This window comes from Parasteatoda tepidariorum, chromosome 10, assembly GCF_043381705.1.
Source record: "Parasteatoda tepidariorum isolate YZ-2023 chromosome 10, CAS_Ptep_4.0, whole genome shotgun sequence".
Lineage (NCBI taxonomy): Eukaryota > Metazoa > Arthropoda > Arachnida > Araneae > Theridiidae > Parasteatoda > Parasteatoda tepidariorum.
The window spans coordinates 12,103,634-12,123,158 of NC_092213.1; the positions used below are offsets into that span (position 1 = coordinate 12,103,634).

Here is a 19,525-nt window from a genome sequence, read left to right on the forward strand (position 1 = left end):
AATGTGAGTAATTTTTTCACAATTTCACAAAAAACGGACCTTTCACAAAATGTCTGGACAGACCCCTGATATATGGTACAAGATATCAAAATTGACTCTTTATATGGTACAAGAATGTCATTTAATTTCAAAATAGTAATTTTTATATATTGTACAAGAATATACAATTTTTAAAAATAGTGAAACGTACACTTTTTCTGTTTTCCATACATTTTGTTTTTTAGCTGATAATTTTTTACAATAACATATATTATTTTTAGATGTTTGAGGTATAAGTTCTTTCTAATTAATTATCAGAAGTCGTCAAAAATTGATTACTTGTTGTGGATACCGATGCACAAATCTCCCCTAGCAGACGTGTCAGTTTAAAAAACAAAAAAGCTGAATAAGTCTAAAAAAAATCCTAAAACGTGGATTAAAGGAGAAAATTTGTATTTAAGAATATAGTATTAATACTAGTTTTTAATATTACATTTACATTACACAAACTCATTGCAAACAGAATACTGTGGTCAATTTTAATTTTTAGTAACACAGTTATTGAATTTGTTTTTTCTTAATTGATTCTAAACATTTCTGAATGTTTGAAAATCTAAGTATGATAATTTTATAAAATCTACTGCATTTTTAGGTTAGCAAATACAGATTCGAAACGAATATAATTTTATTAATTTACTTCCAAAAATAATTAAGACAGTTCTATTAATTCCTATTTGGAACAAAACTTGGTAAAGCATAAAGATTCTTACAGTGTGTGTTAATGTTAAAAATGCATGGATGGTCTTGTTTTGGACTATCATTATTTACCACAACAAATTTTTAAAGACTTATTTGAAACTATCAGAATTTTTAATGGATTTGCTGTCGTAATAAAAAAAAAATTTTCAAAATAATTTTGATTACTAAAACTCCTAAAAAATATTTTTCCTTACATTTATTGTACTAAATTGCACTCCCAATCATTCGTGAAGATGATATACAGACAAAAGATTAAGGAACATAATCGTAAAGAAAAAATTTACTTTTTCAGAATTAGTATACCTTTTATAATCAATTGGCACTAAAAATATGGTTGCAAGTTAATTCTGGAAAATATAATCCCGACAGTTTAGCCAGAAAAGCGGTCGATTTTGCTATATCTTTGACCTTACTCCTGACTAAACTATTAGGACAATATTTCAGTCACTACCCTATAGCCAAAACTCCAAATCAATCAACTACAAAAAATATAAATGCCTGTTTTATTCAATTTTGTAAATAGTCTCTGAACAAATCAATGAACACAGATAAGGATAGTTCCTAGTTGAAAACTTCAGTCATTAAATTTGAAGCTAATTTTATGCATTGTGCAAATGAAACAGGGGCACCTTAGTGGAAAAAACATAAATTATTTTAGTGAATGTGAAAAAAATCAGCTTTTAAACTGTATAATACAAGAAAGATGTTGTAAAATATATTTTCGATTGGAAATTGCTCTTTTGGATTTGCAGAATTAACAAACCAAAATAAATTTTAAAATGAGGTTATTTGAGTGGTTTTAAAAGTGTTGATTAGAGCGTTTTGTGAATAAAACAAAGTCACACAAAATTAGCAGAGAAAAAAAATAAGGCAATTTATTATTATAATAATATAAAAGTACATAGTATAATTTATTTATGTGATGATAAAATACAATGATATAAATACATATGCTAGAAAATAATGAACATGAAGATTTTGAATGACAGGCACTAACGGAAAATATTTACAAACCAAATCAATGGAAATAAATCAAGAAGAAAAATAATACTGAAAAGGCAAATGTTCAGATATAAAATTAATTAAAAATCGCAGCTTTACAAAAGTAAACTTCTATGCCAACGATTCAGGACAGTTAACAATTATCTATATCTAAAACAGGAGTTTAAATTTGATACCAGTGAAAAGCAGTTATCAATGATCTTTTGCAGATTATTTTTTAAGGTTTGGATTTAAAACATTGAAAAATATTCAGATTACATATGAAGAAATTGGTAAGATAATATGCTTCATATCTTAAAAAATATAATACAGTGAAATCTCCAGAAAAGTCCACCTCTATTTACGACCATTTTCGGGAAACACAGAATTTTTTTCCATAGACATTATGCTGAAAAAAACCTTTAAGAGAGACCATCAAAACCTCTCCCTGTGATCGAGCAAACCTCTGCACCAATTCTGGCGAAGATCAATTAAAGAAACATGAAAAATTATCAAAAAAAAAAATTTTTTTTTTTTGTTCTTGATCTCATAGATGACACTGAATATTGATTTCAATAAAGAGCTCTGAAGAAGGGAAATAGGGCAGCATGGTAAATAAGTGATCAACAAAAGTCATATTTTTTAAGCATGTAGTAGGATTTTTTAACATAGAAGAATTTTCATTTTGACAGAAAAGAGATAACTTAGATGTTGGTCAGCCAAACGTAACTTTCTAAACATTAAGATGAAATGCTCATTTTTCATTTATCTGTACCGATACAGTAAAAGAATAAAAATGTCATATATTTTGCGCTTTTTCATTTAATTTCTTCCTTATAGAATAGAAAAATGCATTTCACTCTAAAAGAAACTGATTCAATAACGAGAGGCTAGTAATTTTCAGCTCGTTAAGAACAAATGATTTTAGCATTTTAAAAGCAACTTGAAATCTTAACATGATAGTGCACACTTCTCGCAATATGCTGTACTCCTTTCACTGTATATTAGAAATCCTTATAAAAATATATTTAAAAAAAATACTCATCAGTAATCTGAGGAAAATCAACATTGAGACATCTGACCAATCAACATTGAGACAGATCACAGCAAAGGAGTGTTTCAAAAAGTAGTATATAAGGTAGTAGAAGCTGAAAAACAATTTCTAACAGAAGGTTTACCTTTCATTCATGTCTCACTTGACAAGTAAACTAGATTTTGATTGATTCTTTAGAGTTACATAATGTTTTTTTTTCTCACAGCAATACTAATTTTAAATCTTTGATGTCAATACTTTCAAATTAGATTTTTAGCAAAGATTTTATATGAAAAAAAAAAGTAATTTCAGAACAGCAGTTATATGAGTCATATTATCATATGCTAATTGGAAAATTTAGCTCTTTGCAAATTGCAATGCAAAATACAAGGCCTAAGAAATAGTGGTGGCAATTTGCAAAAAACCGGATTATCTATTTGGCGATATAATGATATATACTATATCATAATCTTATTGGATGGTCAAGCTCTTTTTATATAGCCTACATAGTTTTATAATTTGGCATGTTAGTAGGAAAAAGTTTCCAGCATTTTTTTTTATCAGTCTGATCAATTTTAGGCTTTTTCTTGGAAGCCTACATATCTTTACATAAATCATAAAAAAAAATATCATTTAATGCTAGATTAGCTGGATTTATTTTAGATAATTTGCAATTAAGTCCAAAGTAGTGCAGGCATATAGTAAATAGCCTTATTGCAATAAGCCTGAGCAAATTCAGCCTGATTATTTCTTTATTAGTTTAAAGGCATATAAGCTGATTAAAAAAAAAAAAAAAAAAAACTGAAGACTTTCCAATATGCCTGGGAGATGGCAAAATGTCGATGACATTCGAAAAAAAGATGGATATTTCAATCAGTGTAAAAGATATATAAACTAAAATATCTACAATAAATATTTTTACATTTATTAATTTTTTAAAACCCCTAAAATTATTTGAGCTTGGCTCAATAGCTTTTGTGAATTATGACTCCAAAAAATGTCAGCTTAAAAGTCTAGTAGCACACAATTACAATTTTAGATTTTGCAATTTGTTAAAAAATGATGGGTTGCAGTCTTTGGGTAATATCTTGAAGAAGCACAGCTTGACCTGAGGGCAGCTTGATGAAAACATCTTCAGTTATGAGTCTCCAAGATAGAGATTGCTGTAAGAAGAATGGCAAAATAAATAAAATCAGAATCTTTAATAACAATAAATACAACATCAAATAATCCTCAAATTATCGTTTTTTTTTTGTTTTTTTTTCAAAGTAAAATTTCTATGAAACCCCAGAGTGCAGTTCCGTCATTGAAAAAAACTTGTAAAGCAATAAACTGTGCAAGAAAGTAATCATATTGTACACAAAACTGTGTTTGGAATCAGCAATTATTGTATGACAAACTTCTAAAATCCAATAATTTTTTAGAGTGCTTCAAAACTATTTGTCTGTTGCTAGAATAACTTTTTAAGAGTAGCTTTACAACTATAGAGTTTCTATCAGATCTTTTATTAATACATAATAGTCTATATTTAAAATATATTTATGTAATAAAAGTTTTTTTTCCAAGACATTTTCTCATCAACAAATGTTAAACTAGAAAAAAGTAGTATTTAACATTTAATCTCAATAAATATTATAGCTCTTGACAGTCAGAAAAAAAATTATTTCAAGTAGATTATTTTGGAAAGATTGTAATTTTAATTACTCAATCATAAGACTAATCCTGCTTATAAAGTCATGATAACTGCAAATGAATTGTAATAGTTTGCAACTCTGTGAACCCAATAATTTGTTTATAAAATGTTAGAAAACTATATTAGGACATAAACGTTCAAGCAATAATTTAGATAGATTTAGTTACTTGGAAATATTGAGATAAGGTTTCATTTCCTCCATAATGAATGTGCCATAATTCCACTTCACGCCATGCCTGGTCAGTATTCCATGGATCATCCATGTAACCTCTTTTGACCATTTCACATTTGACTTCAGTGGGGACTTCCTCATCTTCTTGAAGTGTCTCACAGCAATTCCTGAAGAACTGCAATAAAAATTTCACTTTTTCTTCTTAAACATATTAAAAATATTAATTATTTAAAATTAATTAAGGCAAACTAAGTTTTGTTAAATATTTTACAGGGTATCACCTTAATTGCAGAAACAAAATTCCTTGATTCCAGACATTTTAGGAAAATTTCAACACATTCCAGATCATATTTTATTTATATAATGCAATTTTTTATTGGAAAAAAACACTACTTTTTAAAATTTTAATGTCAAAGATAAAATTTTGTGAGCAACAAAATACCATCAAATGGGGATCCATATCATAAAAGGTTTTATTGAAATGTGGAATTTTTGGGACGAATAATTGTAATAGATGTTATTTTTTTTAACTAAAATCTCAATAAATGATTATTGTTCCCTGACAATTCCAGGTTTTTCCTGTTTTCCCTAACCTGTGGAAGATAATTTTTAATGTAACTAGTTAAAATATATTCATTATTTCCTTTTTCACAAATATTTTACTTTTATTTATTTTTTTCATCTAAATGCAGTGCAATAAAAATGGTTATCAAAACAAATTTGAAGTGAAGCAAAATTATTTCCTTGTATTAATGTTTTTCCCAATTCACACATATTCTACTTTTATCTATTTTTTTTTTCATTTAAATGCAGTATAATAAAAATAGTTATCTAAACAAATTTGAAATGAAACAAAATTATTTCCCATGTTAGTATATTTTATTTTTTATCTACTTTTTTCATCTAAATGCAATGTAATAAAAATGGTTATCAAAGCAAATTTGAAATGAAGCTATAGCTTAGAATGTCAATTAACTAAATAATTCCAAATAAGAATGTTTTATCTACTTTATATTGAGGAAAACATAGTCCCACTGTCAAGTCTTATAGAGGGCTCAAGAAAAAATGAGGGCAACATTTTTCAAAAAAATAAAGATATTTTTTTGAACAGTATAAATATCTCAACTAAAAAAATTGCAAAAATCAAAATTATAAATGTATAATTTGTTCTACTTAAAGTACAATAAAGACAAATTTTACTGCAAAAGAATAATATACATTATTTTTATTTTCAGAATTACTTTTACTAAAAAGTTTTAACAATATAATTTTATTAATGGAGGACTTAACAAAATATTTTGAGATTTAAGAGCAGAAAATTTTATAAAACGAAAATATTCAATTAAAATTTGTAATAAAGTTTTAATAATCTCAAAACAAAAACTTGGTGAATATGCTCCTTTGTACATAAGTAATTTAGTGAGTGATCGCTCAATTCAGCATTTAGAAATTCTATGATATGATATGATTACAAAAAAAAGAGGAATAAACTTTACTTTAGAACTGCTTTACTATGATATGATATGATAGAAATTCTATGATATGATATGATTACAAAAAAAAAGTAATAAACTTTACTTTAGATCTGCTTTACTTTAGTAATAAATTTGAAAAAAGCATAAAATGAAGTTCAAAACACTACCAAGAGTTGAAAGAATCTTATTCCTGCTGCTGAAAAAAGACTATCAAATTAAACATGATTTTGAAAAAATATGTAATAAAAATATAGGAGTGCCATAAGAGTAAAGAAAACTATTTTTTATTTGCAGATAAGAACTGTTTAAAATATTAGTTTTTATCTATTATTAATCAAATTTCCAATTTTCTAATCCCTCCCCCCGCCAAATAATAATAATAAATAATTTCTCTTCTAAAAAAATTATGAAGACTTGTTTCATGTATTTTTTTATTTATTATAATTTGTCATTTATCATTTTAGTTGTATCAGGGCTCCAAATACCATCCCAGGTTCTTGAAATATTTTTTGTGTATATCCTTTCAAACAAAACATACAAAAATATAGTGAAAAAGGAAAATGAAATGTTTATAATAATAGAAATGAAAAATACCTCCAGCATATCTTCATGGGATTTCCATATCGGGGCGTTGGTTTCTTTTTGTTTGAAAAGAGATTGCAGTATAACGTATCGTTGTTCACCTGGTACAAATCCCTAAAACAGAGGAAATATTGATAAATATTTAATCAAAAATCAAATTTTATAAATATCACAAATCAAAAGCAGCTGTCACTGTCAAAGCAACTTTATATTAATTGGCATGTTGTAACCAATTATACTAATACCGTATATTAGTGTTTAAGTAAACCTCTTATTTTTTTATTACAAGAAAATAAGGAACATATAAAATTGAAAGTAGCTGAATCAAAGTTATACCATAAAGCTAAGAAATTTTAAGTCAGTAATTCAGTTAAAATAATTCTACTTACTCCAGGAAGTGAAATCTGTCCTCTTTTCTCTCCCCTCATGACAACAAATTCTAATCCTCTTCCTCCACTTTTTTGCCACCTAAACAAAAATTTTAACTTAATATATTCTACACAATATAAAGAAATCAATATAGGGAAGTTTAGTTGAGATCCATAAAGGAAATAAAATAAAGAATTGAGATAAATACTTAAATGAAATAAATAATAGTTGAATTTATCTTGTGCAAATAAAATATAACAAATATATATTTCATATAATAACAAGTATCTTTTACTTATAATTTGTATAAGAGTTGAAAAAAAAATCTAACATTTTTTGCATGCCCAGCTAAACAGTCTATAAAAAAAGACATGCTCAAATTAAATTTTATATATCAAAGTTTTTTTTATTTTGGTGAGAAAAAAAATAAACATACAATTAATTAGTCTAAAAAAAATCAAGTACATTATATTTCATTTAAAGTATAAATATAAGTTTTAAGTATTATTAACAAAGATGCTTTAAGTTTTATTAACAAGAAAAAGTCAAACAAAAATAAGACTAGATAGAACAAAGGGTTTTAAAATAAAATACATCGTGTTAGCATTTATGTAGTAGCAAAGGTGTTTTTACTCCTTTTTGACACATTTCACTCACACAACATTTAGAATGTGGCAAGTTATGAAATAGGGTAATTTTCTGTTAAACGTGTGTCAAAACAATCGTCAATTACAGATTTCTTCAGAAGGAAAAAAATAATATATTACATATACTATATTTTTTTATTAGCATTAGTTTATTTTCATATAAATTTAAATACTCATATTTTATAATACTAACATTAGCAACTCTAACTATAGTAGTATTTTTTGTTATATGTGGTACCTTGGAAATTTGTCTAAAAATTTTAGGGGTTGTTAGTTGGTATATTTAAATGAAAGTTTACATGTTGTATTAGAATCTTTTTACATATTGCATTAACTCTATTTTTAGTCTCTAAATTAACTGACATCAATCTGATTTCAAAAGTAAATTAATATATATTTCACTCACATGTTCATAATTAGATGCTTTGATATATTTATTCAAAGTTAATGTAGTTTTTTTTTTCTTCAAAAAGCTACACTAGGTTTTTTATATAGGTATCCTCAAGTTGTTGTATTTTTCGTATAATTATTAAGAACTTAATGCATAATGATATAATAATAATACGTTGAATAGATAATACGAAATGTTTAGTTTTATATGATTTTAAATAACGTACAGAAAACTGGCAGCTCAATATAGTTTATCTACAATACATTACCAGAACACAAAATTTGTCACTGATATCAGACTACATAATAAAAAAATTAAACTTGGTTCTGCATTATTAAAAATACTATAGTAAGCAATCACAATATGCATAAACAATTAGCAAATAAGACAACTGCACACACAAAAAAAAACTTTTCTAACTATTTCAAATGAATTAAATATCTATGCAATACCAAAGGAAACAAATGCGAATCAACTGACTCCAATTATAGTTTAGAGAAATGAAAACATTCATATGAAAAAATACTTTCAGATATATGAATTAAAATCAGCAGTACTTACACTTATTGAATATTTTCTACTCTTAAGGTATAATATATTAAACAAAAAACAATTTTATTGAAAATATACTTCTAACAATGACAAACATGATCATCATATTTTGTTAGCCAAGCAATGAAATTTTAAATTACTTTGTTTTCAACTATTGAGTGGGAAATTTTTTTTTAACATTTAAAATAGTTTTTATAACATTGATACTTTCAAAATACAAAGTTTGAAACCAACAGAAACTCATACTAAACAGAAGATAAATATCATTTTTTATTTTTTAATCATTAAAATGCTTTTACAAGATATCCTTAAAGCAATCAACTTTTAGATAATTCTAATAAGTATTACATTTTAAATCTAAAAGAATAGATATTAGACATAAAATATAAAATAAAACCCTTTACAAATTGGCAATTATAAGTAACTAATATTTAAAAATAAATAAATAATCGAAGTTTTTATTTTTATTGAAATAAATGATTACATGATAATAATCATGATGGAAGTAACAATGTTAATCTAATTTTATTTTACTTATTTTGTTTCAGTTCAAAAAATTTCTACAAGATATTAAAAGTTAAATTTTTTTAATGCACAAAAATGATTATGCAAAGTTTAAAACTTCAACATAAATGATGAAGACAAATTTCATAAACTTGCATTTAGCAGAAACATTCAATGTTTAACAATTTTACAAAATTCAATAGGAAAAGCAAACAAATTATAAAACTACATACCTAGTAATGATAGCTAAAACAAAATGATTGGGTCCCCAACGACACAGCGCTCCTCTGCCTCTTAAGCCAGTCCTTCCATAAATATTTCTAAAATAAATGAAACATATAACAAAAACATATTCAGGAGTAGTTCATTCAAAAAATAGATATTACTTACAACAAATTAATTTCAGAATTAAAAATAATTTAATATTTTTTTCAAATATTTGATTGAAGAATTTATTTTTTAATCATAGCTATTTTTTAAGGATAATAAATTTATGAATTAATTTAGTAAACTTAATGAAATATTTTAATTAGCTTTTACCCTAAGAATTTTTATTATGGATTTTAGGATTTAAGTTTTCACCCACTTTTACTTTGAGTAAGATTCAAAGTTCGTAATTGAACTAGAAATATTAAAAGAATCAAAAATAAAATAAATTAAATGCAGATTTTTTTCTTGTTATCTTCAATTTCTGCTATTTATTTGTTTAAATATCAAATGCTCTCTTTATAAGATTATTTTGTTTTCAGCTTGATATCATTTTTAATAATGAGAAAGACAGAAAAGTCATAATTTACACATAAGCCATAGTTGCCTTGCAAATTAATAAATAAATGTAATTCGAGAAAATTGGAATAAATTCTAGGCCATGGCAAGAAAATAAATTGGAAATGCTAAGTCAGAAACATCCTTAGTTTATTTTTACTAGTGATTAGCTTTATACTTTTAACCTACCATGCATTTTATTAATTGAAGCAAATATCTTACCTTGGTACACACTCACTATCTAACTTGTAAACGATGTTTGTTCCACTCTCTCCCAAGATCCAAGATGTTCGATCAATACTTATTCCAGCAGGATTTGATGACAAACAGTTCCACTGAAACACAGGAAGTCGTTCATCGTCTATATCCTGAGTGGCTCGAAGTCTGCAAGAAAAAGATTTAATCTGGTTATCAATCTTATTATTCTGAGGACATTAATAAATGATGCTTAGTAAGTCATTGCAGAAAAGGGTACATTTTAAATCACAGAGAGTCATACATTGAAATATATAACTAAGATAGAAAAGAATTTTTTTTATTAACATATTTAGGTATGCAGGATAAAAAGCTTGGACATATCTTTTAATAAATTTTGCTTGTTTACATTTTCTTCTTAATTCATTATTCAGTAAGAAACTTGTTCACATAATTAGCACTTCACATCCTATTACTAATTATAATTAGTACTAGGATGAAACAACAAGGACTTACAAGAACTCAAGCATTATAAAGATGCACTACTTATAAAGATGTAAAGCTACTGTATTTATGTGAGAACTTTGTCAATTTCTTTGGAAAAGTAATGAAAATACAATAGGTGTACAGTGAAACCTCCTGTTATGGACACTCCTGCAAAACGGACGCCTCTCATTACGGACATATTTTTAATTCCCCGGGAATCTTCTATGAATAAACCATTACGTACATTCTCCTCAAAGTGGACACTCCCGTAACTGGACGCGGACAGTCATTTTGAACCTGAAACCTTGTTTTTTATCTCTACAAACCGGACACTACTTTTTCTAAATAAATTGCAAGCTAAAAAAATTCAACTTTTCACCATTTTTAAAGCATGTAAATAAAACTTTTTGCCTTATCCATAACTAAAAATATTGTTAAGCTATTTCACCACCGAAAAATCAATCTTTCTCCTGTCACCTTGCTTTATCTTTGTAAAGGAAGGAGAGAAAATGGTACTGCACTCCTGAAATAATTCTGACATCGGCATCTTTTGATCTTTTCATCTGGACCACACAGGTTATGAGACCCCTCAAGTTGAAATGNCTTCTTCACTTTTTTGCTTTGAATATTCCTGAGCCAACTGACGCCAATAATTATAATCTCTTTCTGATAAACGGCCTTTTGATGAATCAAAAAATGCATTTTTATCCTAAAATTAATTACAACAATTTATTAGAAGAAATACATCGCAGTATATTTTGCAGATATCACAATATATTTCTAATAATTAACCACAGTATCCAAAATTTAAAAATGCTTGATATTTTGAAGTTTCTAAAAATACGAATATTTTTCGGGAGTCCTGGAGATTTTCCTAAAATTAAAGAATCTCTCGATCCTTTCGGAAGATATGGCAGCTAATCCATTGGATAAGATCTTTTGTTTTGATAGAAATTGGTTATCCCAAAACTAATGTATTATTTTTGTTTAAAATTAGTAATAATTCTTTCAATTAAAATGACACAGTTGACTTGGTGAAGTCACTGTAAAAGGGAACTAAACAAACTAACACAAGGATAATAATTCCTTTATAAAAACAATTTACAGTGTTAAATTTCGTTATTAGGGTACCCTTCCCGTAAACGGACAAAGTTTTTGGTTCCATGAATGTTCGCTTAACGGAGGTTTCACTGTATTGAGATTAAGGAGTCATAGCATATATATATTACTTACAAAAGGACATCCTCATCAACAAATGATTGAAGAAGAACATCAAAATCAGATCTTGGTTTTGTATAGGCAACCGGATCATACTCAGTCCACATGACTTCCCATGGTACATACTTGTCAGGAACAGGATAACGTTGCACACTTGTACCAGGATAGGGAGTGTGTCGGGATAAGATGTGAAGTGATACTTGACTTTGTAGTCCACGCTCTGCATATAAGTTTAAAAGAAAGTATTTGAATTAACAGTATTTATTTATCACATTTTTGTTTCACTTGAAAAAAAAAAGTTATTAAAATTCTGATCTAAATCACTGATTTCGATCATTTGATTTATAACCTTTCACATGCTGAAAGAAATTAACTTTAATGGTAAAAAGGGAATTTTAATAATTTTTTAATCCAAATAAACACTATTGGTCACAGTATTTAAATAATGTTCAACTAACAGGTGTAATGTTTTTGTTGTTTTAATGAAAAACTAACTACTTTAATCTTGAAAATGTTTAACTGAAAAAGTGGGCTTGTTCGATAGCTATTGTATTACGACAAATAATGTTAACAAGTACTATATTTAAAAATAGAATATAAAGGATTGAAGATTGATTAAAACTTCTTCAATATTTAGTCAGAGATTTAACTGATAAATACCATAATAAAAAAAAGCTGATTTAATCTAAAAAGTAATAAGGATTCTTTCCAACTCTTGTAGTTAGACAGTTAAAGTATAACAACATAAAAATTTTTTAGTCCAATATTTTCATTGATGCTATTAACTTTTTCGTCAATTTTTTTCGAAAAGATAAAAGACACAATTTGTTTAAGAATTTTAAAAAAGCAATAACAGAATAAAAATATTATCTCATTAATATTTCATGTTTATTTTTTTTTTATTAACACTAAGAAAATCTAAAGTAGTTGTATTAATTATATTTTACCTTAAAAGTCTTAAAAGAATGTGCTTAAATGATACTGTCTGGAGTTAATTAAATACCATATGATATTTTAAGACAGGTTTTCTATGAAAAAAGAAAACTTTTTCTACTAGGGCAGTAAGTTTGATTTTGCTAAAGTGATAAGACACACAATAATTAATTTTTGATAGTTTGAATCATAATCCAAATATAAAGATAATAATCACAAGACATATACTCAAAACATATTTTAAATAAAATACAGAAAACAATAAAATACTTATTAATAATAGTCATTCAACTTTTTAAATTCAATTTTAGAGCAGCAATACTTTGATATCTAAAAGCGCCATTTCAAAATAAAAAAATAATACAACTATTATACATCATTTACTAAAATCAACAACTAAAATCAATTGTTTTAAGACCGGGAAAAATGCTTTGTTTGAATTATAACCCTTGTTTACCATAACTACTTATTCCAAAACTGCCACTCTACATAACTTTACATTCACCATTCAAAGTCAAACATCACAAACAAGTTATTTTTAATTTAGGTGAGGTGATTTACTGAGGTGAAATCTTTATGTTTAAATTAATTTAATTTAATTAATTATATTAATAATTTTAATTAATTAAATTAATAATTTTAATTAATTAAATTAATAATTTTAATTAATTTAATTTAACTTTATACAAGTTATTGGTAGTTCGTAATTATCTAAACTAGGTATGCAGGATAAAAAGCTNTAATTTTAATTAATTATATTAATAATTTTAATTAATTAAATTAATAATTTTAATTAATTAAATTTACTTTATACAAGTTATTGGTAGTTCGTAATTATCTAAACGAATTCCAGATGAAACAATAACATTTCCTTCGATGTGCAGCAAATAGTTAAAGCTGACATAAAAATATCATTGAAAGCAAAATGATTACAAATAAATAAAAAAGTTACCCTGAATTTTCTCAGTAAGATGTTTTATATTCTCTAAATATACATGAGAATGTGTCATCATCCTGTCCAACTCTTTCAAGCGACTTTTCAGTTGGTGCATTATTTTTTTCTGATAGTCAACATCCTCAGTTATAGTCATCATTCTGAAAACATTTCACTTAATAAAACTTAAAGATGTAGCCAAATTATTCAACAAAAAATAAGCACCTTTCAAGCACTCAAAAAATATTTTCAAGCACTTTAACAAAATACCAGAATTAGGCAGGATTGGAAAGTTTTTTACAATTGACGGTTTTATCTTGTTTTAACCGTCATGTCAAAAAAAGAAATTTTGGCATTGTTTTTGACAATTGTCAAAAATTATGAAATTTCGAATCATGTAAAATGAATGGTGTTTTCATACGCTATGGACTGACAATATGCCAAAATAGATTGGGGTTGAATTAATTGTGAAAACGCTGAATAGAACAATGTGAATTGTTTTTTTTTTGTGCATAATTCAAAACTTAATTTTTAAACTGTAAAACTTAAATTCCAAATCACTGTATTTGGTTAGTAAAATTATGCTGAAAACTATTAAAATGCTCTGTTTTAAGCAAAGTAGCAATTCTAAAATTAAAAGTAATTTGTTTTGTGGGGGGGAGGGCACAAAATAAATTACTTTTAATTTTAGAATTACTACTTTGTTTAGAACAGAACATTTTAATAGTTTTCAGCATAATTTTACTAACCAAATACAGTGATTTGTAATAATTTAAGATCTATAAATAGAAAACTTATTACAAAAGTGATTCAGTGGATAATCTTTTAATTCAAATTCAATCTCTGAAAGATTGCTGTACTGCTGATAGGAAAAGATCACCCTTAAAAATCAGATGAAAGAGATGAATCAATAATTGTGAAACTAAATAATTTCACCTTACAAGACCTGTTACCGCAGTTGATGGAAAAAAAAACACAAAAAAAAGCATATGGCCCCTTAAATTTATCCCCATAAAAATTCTTGATTAAGTTTTATTTATTTATTTTTATAAAATGACTGAATTCCAAAGAAGGATGAATCAATGAATCCTGCTGTAAATGTCTGAATCATGTATATAATTAGTGGATGGTCGTTAAGTTTGAACCATCAAATTCTGCCATTTGTAAAAGCATAATTAATTTAAAATGAAAAATGTAAGAACAAAAATTTTAACTCCCCTAAATAGATTTCTTAGAAGTCCACATTAGTATTTACAAAAATTAGGGACACACACAAAAACTAGGCATATCAGGGACTAAAAATCAGGACAACTATGAAGCCTGTAATAAATACTGAGAGAATGGTAGTAAAATACTGAACATATTTTACATACATATCCATTTGCTTCTTTGTTATTTGCTTTTCAATTTCTTCTTCACTTTTTTGCTTTGAATATTCCTGAGCCAACTGACGCCAATAATTATAATCTCTTTCTGATAAACGGCCTTTTGATGAATCAAAAAATGCATTTTTATCCTAAAATTAATTACAACAATTTATTAGAAGAAATACATCGCAGTATATTTTGCAGATATCACAATATATTTCTAATAATTAACCACAGTATCCAAAATTTAAAAATGCTTGATATTTTGAAGTTTCTAAAAATACGAATATTTTTCGGGAGTCCTGGAGATTTTCCTAAAATTAAAGAATCTCTCGATCCTTTCGGAAGATATGGCAGCTAATCCATTGGATAAGATCTTTTGTTTTGATAGAAATTGGTTATCCCAAAACTAATGTATTATTTTTGTTTAAAATTAGTAATAATTCTTTCAATTAAAATGACATAGTTGACTTGGTGAAGTCACTGTACTTGGTCATAGTCACTTGGTGAAGGGAACTAAACAAACTAACACATGGATAATAATTCCTTTATACTAAATATTTACTTTAATTACAATAAAGTTTTTTTTTTAAAAAATGTATTATTTTTAATAATAAACCACAGTATATAATTGTTTCATGGTTTTAACTCACAATTTCATCTCGACTTCTGCAGAATCTGCATAAAAAACACTTGTATAACCACGTGAAAACAGTAATTACGTAGCTGAAAATGCTAAGTGGTGGCGGCAGACGAAGGCGATTGGCAAAATCAACAACTAGCTGGTAACGCTGGAATTTCCATATGGCATCAGTTTCAGATTGTAATTTAGAGGCAGTAGCACTAGACAAATATAACAAAAGTTATGGAGATGATAATTACTGTTTGCAACAAAGCGCATAAAGTTATTCTCATAATGTATTACCTGAATAAAGCATAAAGCAAGGTTAGCAGGATAAGTTTGAGAAACACAAAGTATTGAATGGAGAAGAGATAAGGCCATAGTCCAGTGTTAGGACAAGTATAATCGGAGACTAAAAAAGAAAATGTTCTCTTTAGTTAAATAAATGAATATCAAAAATAGAAACATGCTTTATAATAATGTTTTGATAATATTAATAGTTATAACAGAATTAATATTATCAAACAGTTTTCATAAATTTTTATCATTAGAAAGTATTTCTTATAACTTTTTCTGACTGTAATTTTACTGCTTAAAATTTTATTTTTCGAAACTAATTATTTAAAATAATAAAAATTAAATTATATATTAAATTTTGTAAATGTTAATGTTCGTAATCAAAATATTGTCAATCAAGTAATGTTTTATATTAATTAAATAAATTTATAACAGTTTAAAAAAATGTTTGGAAAACTTTTTGTGTTTGTAAATTTTCTCTTATTCAACTTGCTTCAACATTTACTAAACACGAAAATAATAAATCATGCATTAAATTTTATAAGTGTGAAAAATCTTATAATTTTTAAAAAATCTTATCAACATTTAAATAATTTACAACGGCAAAAAGTTTGAATTCTTCTTTACTCAGAACTGCCAAATATTTCCATTTATAAATGTAAAACATCTAATCAGTTAATTGTAGAATATTTTGGATTCAAAGTATTAAAAGTTATAATTGATTAGTGTTATATGTAATAATATACAAGAGGAGGACAAGTATTTAATATTCATTTGCAGTTGGAAAAGAATTTTAATAAAAAAATTTTATAAATAAATTTACCATAAAATATATGTAATACACTTAACCAAAAGAAAAATAAATACACTTAACCAAAATAAATTGCTTTTCTTTCAATAAATATTGCAAAGCATAAAATCTATCATCTATTTTCAACTTTGAAACAGAGGAATGGAAAAATGTTTACCAAACATTTTTAATCTTTTATTACTATTAAAAGTTACACTACAGTGGAAAGCCCTGTATCCCAAATTGTCAGGATTTCAGCAAGTTCAGGAAATATATTTTTCTGGATAAAAAGTCTAACCTTTTAACTGTCATGTCCAAATAATCTCGAGCACAGTATTGGTGTTTCAAAATCTCTGACACGAGTATTACTCAGCGTAATTTTTTTTTAAGTATAAATCCCATTGTTGTACCCGAATATATATTGGGAGAACTTTATTTCGGCTTCATCTCTTTATCAAACCCAAATCTATCTGGGTAAAAAAGTTAATTAAGATGCAATTTAGTACAATGGATGGCAGCACTTTACTGAAGGTTTCAAAGGATAAAGGTTTATGTTCAAAGTGTTAAATTTTTTGTTGAAAATGGCATCCAGTTCTACGACAAATACGGAATTTTCCTCTTTTCATAATAGAGCGGAAATTAGATTAAAATTGAAAGTCGAGTAAAAATTATAAAGAAGTGTAAAAGTGGAGGATTAACACCCTTACACATTTTTTAACAGAATGCAAATATAAAAAATTAAAAGAAAAGAGTCTTTTTTGTTTGCTAAAAAGTGTTCGAAAAAGAGACTATTCTGACAAACAGACGTCTGGATAAGAGATGTTATTTAAATCTAAATGCATTTTTTAAATGTATATGTTGGGATAGCCTGGTTGGCAATGCGCTAGACTCACATTCGCGAGAATAGGAATTCAAATCCAGCCTGCCGAAGACTCATGTAGTAAATGGAGACTGATGTACATTAAATCTATCGGGTCACAAAGTACTCATGTTGCCACAACAAATTATACCTCTGGGGGTACTGAATCGGAGATTGATTGTTCTCTGGTTTAGGTCAAAATTATGATCTGCGAATAAAGAAATGGGTTCATGCTATAAACGGGTATGATGTCTGGGGTAGCAGAAGTCGAATTCTTGGCCATAGATGGCGCTTAAGGAAAACCAGAACAATTGCGCACCTTACCTTAAAGGCCTACGACAATAACAAAAAATGTATATATTTTACACAAATTGTTTAATAATTGTATCTCAGTTAACCCTTTGCTTACAGCACTTAGTATGATGAAGCTTGCTATTCTGGTCCATAAGTTATAGCAGCCATAAGGGAAAGGTTAAATTGAGTCTGATATTTAATTATCCTTATCTTAATTTACCACACTAATGTATTAAACACTCACACTTTCCGATAATGCAATACTCTTCGGAATGCATTTTAGTGGCATTACACCTATCTTCACCTGAAACAAATATGAAAAGGGTTAAGTTTATGTGACTCTTAAATAAATCATAAAATAATTGATAATTTGTTTTTAAAAATATACCTTCCAACTCTCCAATGGGAGTCAAGAAAAGTGAAAACCATGCCCTGTGAAAAGCTTTCCTGAACAGCTCAATCGAAAGGGGGTAATCAGGATACAAAACTGCTTGAATGACGATGCCACCACTGATAATCACTAATAAGGTCATTCTCATAAAATTAACAAAGTCAACAAACACCTAAAATGGAAAAACGATTTTAAACATTTCTTTTTGGAACCAACTAGGAAAAGAAAATTAATCAAGCAAAAGAAGAAAAAGTAATAAATCCCTTCACAAATAAAAACTAGTTATCTTTCAATGTGCGGCCCAATATCTAGATGCGATTCTTTTACTCTTAAAAAAATTTATTATGCTTGTTATTGTGGGAAAATAAAATTGTAAGCTGGAAACTATGTAAAGTTATTTACATGGTTTATTTAGTATAAATTAAGCATCTGATACATCTCTAATTAACAAATTTGAAATATGTATCAGGTGTACATGTTTAGTAATTTAGCTCAAATTGAAAAAAAAGAGAACTAATCAAATTTTCCAGGAAATGAGACTAAGTAATCACATGAAAAACAGTGAAGGTAAACAAATTTGTAATGTATTATGTTGTTTTTCAATATTCAAAATATTCAATATGTTTTGTAATATTCAAAAAGCATTTTTCGTATTGGAAAAAAAAAACAATTCTAACAGAAAATGTTCAGAATTCAATTTTTTCATTTTGTTTAATATTGCATATACTTCTTTTATTTTATTTATTTAGTTTTTTAAAAAAGGAACATTTATTGGTACAGCATACATATACTATTTTTAACTCCAGAGTTCTGAAAAAATTTTTTTTTAATTTTTTCCAATAGAATTTTATATAGAGCACTGAACAACTCATAACATAATTTTGAAATGAAAACACAGTAAATACACGTCTTAACATTTGTATTCAAAATATTTTTCTAGATGAGCTATCGTTTAAAATAAACATCAAAATCCAAATATTTTGATAATTAAAACAGATTATTTTAAGAACTGCATTAGTATTAGTAGAGAATGGGATGTTCTGAAAACACATAAATCAGAAACATCAGGTCAAAAAGCTAGAAATAAAAGACAAATAATGAAAAAATATTTTTCAACTGAAAAATCAGAAATTTCAGGATAACTACAATATATCTGATATTACCAAACTTAAAGCTCTATTACATTAAAAGAAAAGAAAAAAAGTGGTTAATGCTTTATTTATAATTAAACCATTAG

The 19,525-nt window shown here is 26.5% G+C and overlaps 1 protein-coding gene across 4 annotated transcripts in view; it reads right to left on the minus strand.

Annotated features, from left to right (window-relative positions):
- Positions 1-1,587: 1,587 nt before the first annotated feature.
- Positions 1,588-19,525, minus strand: part of LOC107453600 (transient receptor potential cation channel subfamily M member-like 2) — an 83,651-nt gene continuing 65,713 nt past the window's right edge. For 3 of the 4 annotated variants that reach the window (XM_043044090.2, XM_043044091.2, XM_043044092.2), the window contains 13 exons: positions 18,286-18,460; positions 18,142-18,201; positions 15,961-16,069; positions 15,689-15,878; positions 15,042-15,184; positions 13,687-13,829; positions 11,817-12,021; positions 10,125-10,286; positions 9,371-9,457; positions 7,064-7,142; positions 6,687-6,788; positions 4,613-4,792; positions 3,036-3,915 (listed from right to left, as the gene is read on the minus strand). In XM_043044090.2, the coding sequence (XP_042900024.1) occupies positions 3,805-3,915; positions 4,613-4,792; positions 6,687-6,788; positions 7,064-7,142; positions 9,371-9,457; positions 10,125-10,286; positions 11,817-12,021; positions 13,687-13,829; positions 15,042-15,184; positions 15,689-15,878; positions 15,961-16,069; positions 18,142-18,201; positions 18,286-18,460 (1,746 nt within the window). In that variant the 3' untranslated portion in view covers positions 3,036-3,804. Of the gene's footprint in view, positions 2,423-2,687; positions 3,916-4,612; positions 4,793-6,686; positions 6,789-7,063; positions 7,143-9,370; positions 9,458-10,124; positions 10,287-11,816; positions 12,022-13,686; positions 13,830-15,041; positions 15,185-15,688; positions 15,879-15,960; positions 16,070-18,141; positions 18,202-18,285; positions 18,461-19,525 lie in introns of those variants that run through there. The other variant, XM_043044088.2, reaches the window with a different exon arrangement.